The 6,000-nt window shown below is 37.7% G+C and overlaps 1 protein-coding gene and 1 non-coding gene across 11 annotated transcripts in view; one reads left to right on the forward strand and one right to left on the reverse strand.

The window, feature by feature from the left end:
* Positions 1–6,000, forward strand: part of RFX3 (regulatory factor X3) — a 286,010-nt gene that overhangs the window by 184,988 nt on the left and 95,022 nt on the right. For all 10 annotated transcript variants that reach the window (XM_049632946.1, XM_049632974.1, XM_049633000.1 and 7 more), the window contains one exon: positions 514–772. In XM_049632946.1, the coding sequence (XP_049488903.1) occupies positions 514–772 (259 nt within the window). The remainder of the gene's footprint in view (positions 1–513; positions 773–6,000) is intronic.
* Positions 5,859–5,943, reverse strand: TRNAP-UGG (transfer RNA proline (anticodon UGG)). The gene has a single exon. It is a non-coding gene; the product is annotated as a tRNA-Pro (tRNA).

The following is a 6,000-nucleotide window of genomic DNA, read 5'->3' on the forward strand; positions in this document are numbered from 1 at the left end:
GAAGGGGTTAGAGAGTGGGACTGAGGGTCCAGGGTGAGTGAACTCTTTGCTCAAGGTCCTTACGGTGGCCAGAAAGAGATCCAAGCCCGCTCCCTTGGTCATGAAAGCTGCTTGCCGGCCATCTAAGAATGGGGAGTAGCAGGGCGAGTTGACTCCTCAGCCCCCTTCCTAAAACTGGGATCCGCAGGAAGTGTTCTAAGGAATCGGACAAGTTGTTCAGCAAGATTTCTTATGTGGACGAGACCTGAACTTATCTATACACTGGAGGTAGGCACTGGCTGAGGGCAAAAAAGCTCTCAAGTACAGAGGAGTGTTGAGGTACTCTCATTTGGAAAGTCAACCCAACTATGTCCGGAGTCAAGTTTCATGCAAAAATGCCAAACTTGCCTTGTTCCAAAGGCTAATAAGCTAACTGATGTCATTTAAACATATATTCACACTAGAAAAAAAAAAATCATTCAGATGATAGAAATAAGCTACTAAATTGCTTCCTTTTTCCTTCTTCTTCTAAAGCCGAACAACAACTTACCCTTACACAGAAACGCAGATGTACAGCCAAAACACTGGAGGGAATTACTTTGATACTCAAGGGAGTTCTGCGCAGGTGACTACCGTGGTTTCGTCCCACAGCATGGTGGGCACCGGTGGGATTCAGATGGGCGTCACCGGAGGACAACTCATCAGCAGCTCTGGAGGAACCTATCTTATCGGCAATTCTATGGAGAACTCTGGTCACTCAGTGACACACACTACTCGGGCCTCCCCAGCGACAGTAAGTATCTCAGTTTTGACTTGTTCCATTTAGCTTCTTGCTAGCGCCTACAGTACATTTTCCTCTCTGGAGGGGAGAAAACAACACAGACTGGGCTGGGCAAGACTGTGTCGAGCAGTTTGAGTACTGTGGCATTACCCAGGGTGTGGTACATGTGGTATTATTGTGCAGAACAATATTGATGTTGTGCCCCACAATTAGGTGAATTGGGAAGTTGTTATTAATAATGGAAAGATGGGTGTGTCTTACTCATTAATGCTGATTTTCATAGGCTTCCTTCAGTCATATTCAGTAAAATTAATTTCTGTGGAAAGAAATTACTTTCATATTATGTGGATTGACACTGCTTTAGGAGATAAAAGAAAGGAAGTAATAGAGTAAAATACAACTTAGTTTGGAATTTTCATGAACAGTGATATTTATGTTAACTCATCACTGGAGAAGTTACCATATGTAGAATAGCATTTCCCAAACCTTACATATTTCGTTTGGCCATATTCACACCACCTCTACTGTTATTTACTTAACGTATTTTTAAAATTGATTCACTTCTAAAACCGTGTGTCCTTTTTTTTCTAAAGTCCATGAAAACCCATACTTAAATAGTGAAAACAAAAGTGTTTACCCAGGTGCCATATTGTAAAGTCAGTTTGCATTCTGCCACAGAGACGCTTGGGAAAGCACTGATCTAGGTGATTCCAGCGAAAAAGCATCCACGTTGGCTCTGATGATAGGCATGAGGAAGCCGAACACACCTACATATTTGAATTTTCACGCTTTTAAAGTTTAAGAAAAATACTTATTTTGACACAAGAAATTGTCATGTGTTGAAAGGCCGTCATAGAAGTAGGAATAGAAAGCTGTGCAGAATTTGATATCCTCAAACTCTATCCCAAGGTTTCCCTGCTCACCGCAGCTAAGTGTTAAGGAGAATATTCACTGAGAACCGCCTGGCAGAAGTGGCAATGGAATTGATCTCATAGGTGCCTCATGTAAAGGGGAGCTGGGGATTTGAATTCAGTGCATTTCGTGATCTTACCGTATGTTTTGTTCTTACAACGAAACAGAGATAGAAACACATTTGGTAGAAAATAATTACGAGAGGCTTTATAGCTCTCATTTTATGGATTTTCCTCGAGATATAATATGTACTTGGTAAGTATTTTGTACGTAATTTTTTGGTTGGTAATCAATACACGTGTTCATACTTTTCATCATTTAGTACCTTTTCCCTACTCCATTTCTTAAAGCCCATTATATTTAATTTACCGCTTCCTGCTAACATCAGAACGAGATGACCTAGCCATTCTGAGGGAGAGCTCTTTTTTGTACTTTTTTTCTTTGTGTTGTGAAGCATTTCTTATGTGTGTTCGTCTCTTGCTTTTAATAACACTAAATGTGGCATTCCCAAACTTTTTTTGTCACTCCAGGATATTTATGTAGATTAGGGACGCAATCATGGCTTCTCTGGACCTCAGTTCCCCTCGCAGCAAAACAAGGGCTTAGTTAAACCGAGTGATTTCCTAATTTCCTCCCAGCTTTAAAAATCATAATATTTACAAAGGAATTGTAAAATGTTCTAGATGTAAAAGTAACTCCACCTTGACCATTAAAGGAAAAGAGGTAGATTAGGTTTCGGTACTTTATAGCGTGCCTGATAAGGGCCCCCCAGAAAAGTCATTTTCAGTGGAAAGAGAAACACTTGTCATTTATCAAGGCCTTAGGAAGACTGACGAATGGGGAGAAAGAGTTCTTTCCCACTTTGCTTTCATCACCCTCTCCCATGCTGGCGTACCATCTGTCCATCCCCAATCCTTCTCCTGGCTCTCCTGCTTGCCTTCACACTGAAGGCAGCCTCGCTGTTAAACATCTTCATCCACTCGATGGGGGTTTACTAAATGTACGAGCGTTATCGCTGAGTTAATGAAATTGATTATTCTGGGTTGTGGCGATACAGGTGCAAACGTCACGAAGGAAGTTTTATAGGTTTTGTTTTGTTTGGTTCTCTACGTAGACCGTGAGAAGTGGCATTGCTCCTTAAGCTATCCATCACACAGATTTGGTGTGTGATTTTTATTATCTTAATTGGTAAATTAAAGTAACACTTAAAATAACTGAATTATAATCACCGGGAATAGTGGAAACCTCTTTAAAAAAATAGTCAATTCGTAGTGTTAATTGTATATATTAATTTATTCTCACCAAATTAATGTTTAAGGGTAATATTTAAGGATGTTCTTTGGTAGCTTGTTTTCTTCTTTTACAAGAAAATTTCCTTTTTAGCAAAAGGAGTAAAAAAGTGAAATAAAAAGATGGCTTTTGCACGGAAAACTCATAAGGTGCCTCCTCAAAGCACATGTCACAGTGTCCTGTGATGGATACATACTGTCTAAATATACATCTGCTAGTGTTTATTGTATTATCTTACATTTATGACCAAGATTTATATTTGATTTAGACCCCTCCCATAGCCCTGAATATCTTCATCTCCATCATTCACAGCTGTGTGCACAGTTTCACATCTGTTACTGTAGTAAAGCTAACAAAGTTGAAGGGCCGTGAAACCTATTTAAGATTTTCTACCATTCTCCTTTTGCCAAACGTTAGAAAATTTGTGGCTTCTGATTGTTTAGACTCCTAGAACTCAAGATTTTTTGAGAGAGCCCATGTCCTTAAAGGGAATTTACTGATTTTCACGTAGCTTTTTCATTCTCTGCACACCCAAACAAAGAATGTGCATGAGCACAATCTCTAACAACTTGTTGGCCAAGACTCAAGGCATTTCTTTCAAACATTGAGCAGGGCTGTGCCATTGAAGTTTCTTTCTCTGGCTGTTCTATAGAGTTCAGCCTATCACCTGTGGCATGCCTAACACAGCTGACCAGGTAGCAGTAGCCTCTGCTGTGGTCAGAATTCCCTCCTGGGATATAGTCAGTTGGGCTGTTCCTTAAGAGGCTATAATAAGTGGAATATGTAGTCAGTTAATTTGGTTGATGCGGAGCTAGTTTGAGCTCTTGGGAACAACACAAACCTTTACTCGGTTTATGGGTAGCAAGGTTTCCTGCTCCAGTTCTCAGAATCATTGCCTTCACTCTCTTATATCTGGCCTCAGTCTATACAGAAATACTTCTATCTGAATTTAGTAGGAATAACTGCTGAATCAAAGGAAGGTTTACTCCAATGTGCAAACCAGTTCCTAGGATATGCCAATGGGAATGAAAAGATCATTTTAAATTGACGCCGTTACTAAGAAAAATAAAGAAATAGCACTTGAAATATTTTCTGACCTAGTCTCAGTATACAACCATCTGTCTTATACTAGAAGGCTCTCTGAATCATTAACAGAGAATTTGCTTTTGAGCATATGATTTCTTTTAGTTTCATACCTTTAAGTGAAAAAATATTTTATATAACATGTTTTCATATTTGATCCCTGCATTGTAAAAATGTCCAGATTTCAAGTTAAATAGAAATATCAGAATTTTCTAAAAGATTATGATAGTAACAAATATAGTTTTATTTTATGAATGTATTATGCTATAAACTACTGATATTCAGATTTGGCCAAAATGCTACTCCTTTTACTTACTGTATTTTTTTTCACTTGGTCAGTGGAGTCCATGTGTATAAACTTTATATAATAGGTATATATGTTTTTACTTACACAAACATGTGTATACACACATTTAATAGGCATTTCCTACTGCTAGTATTAAATAAGTGTCAAAACGATGAGCATTTTTATTGGAACATCACTGGATGTGAGTTCAGCTAAGCTGCTACCTGAATAAATGGTTTACATTTTATAAAACTAATAATTCCATGGATCTATTTATTGTTAATATGTCAGTGCACATGGACATTATGGCAGAAGACTTAGCTTCAGTCACGGCTCTAGCTCGTCATATACTTTGACCTTTCTCCTAACCGCATCACCATGATGTTTCCTTGTATGTCTTTATCCATTTAAAACTGTGATTTTTCTTCATTGTTTTTCTGTATAACCATACCATTTGTAGAATTTTTAGAATTTTGGAACCTGAGCCCAATTTGCATTTGAGGCTCAGAAGCTTGTGATTGTAGTTAGTGATATTTTTGTGCTCATCACAACATAGTTATCCCAGACTTTATAATAATTAGCAATTTAAGAAGCTTTATTTACTCACTTCTCTATAAAATAACATTTGTGTTCTTATAATTAGATGGTTATTTATGGAGGGTTTTTTTTTCTCTTCTTGTTAACTAAATAAGATTACATTAATCATTTTTTAGACTGTGATATGAAAGCTAATTTTTATACCTTTCTATATATACATTTAGTAATTATATATGTTAAATGGCTCTTGCTAAAAGTAGATCCCACCAAAAGGCACAAGGAAAATGTATTGAAACTAATATTGTTCATACCTCTCCTTCTTTTGATTAATGTAAAATATCCTAATTTCTTTGATTTATCTGGAAGAAAATTTGAATGTCCATCTGATGCTATATAAACAAAAGTCTGGTCTAGCTTATATAATTTATAGAAAGTTAAGAATTTGCTTAAGGGTTATACATGCTTTTTTCCTTTATTTTTGGGCTTACATGTTTATGGATTTTATGTAAGGGAATTTTTTTTTCTAAAAAGATGAATGAATGGGGTGCCTGGCTGGCTCAGTTGGTAGAGCGAATAACTATCTTGGGGTTGTAAGTTTGAGCCCCATGTTGGGCACAGTGATGACTTAAAGACGAATGAATATGTTTAGTGCCTCCAGAAAATGCTTTTGCCCTTCTTGTTCCTTTGGGTTTTATTAATTTTGTATATGCATTAGCTACATACTTTTAAGTAGCACAGCTCAAAAGATCTAGGAGTGTGCATGATGAGGTGGTCTCCTGATGCTGTTCTGCAGGGTTTTTCCTTGGAGACAATGAGTGCATCAAGTTCTTTGAGTATTCATTTTAATTTTAAGGTTTTTTTTAAAAAAATTTTTTTTAACATTTATTTATTTTTGAGACAGAGAGAGACAGAGCATGAACGGGGGAGGGGCAGAGAGAGAGGGAGACACAGAATCAGAAGCAGGCTCCAGGCTCCTAGCCATCAGCCCAGAGCCTGACGCGGGGCTCGAACCCACGGACCGCGAGATCGTGACCTGAGCCCAAGTCGGACGCTCAACCGACTGAGCCACCCAGGCGCCCCTTAAGTTTTTTTTTTTCAATGTTTTTTTTTTTTTTTTTTTTTTTTTTTTTTT

The sequence above is a fragment of the Panthera uncia genome, chromosome D4 (assembly GCF_023721935.1).
Source record: "Panthera uncia isolate 11264 chromosome D4, Puncia_PCG_1.0, whole genome shotgun sequence".
In the NCBI taxonomy this organism is placed as follows: domain Eukaryota; kingdom Metazoa; phylum Chordata; class Mammalia; order Carnivora; family Felidae; genus Panthera; species Panthera uncia.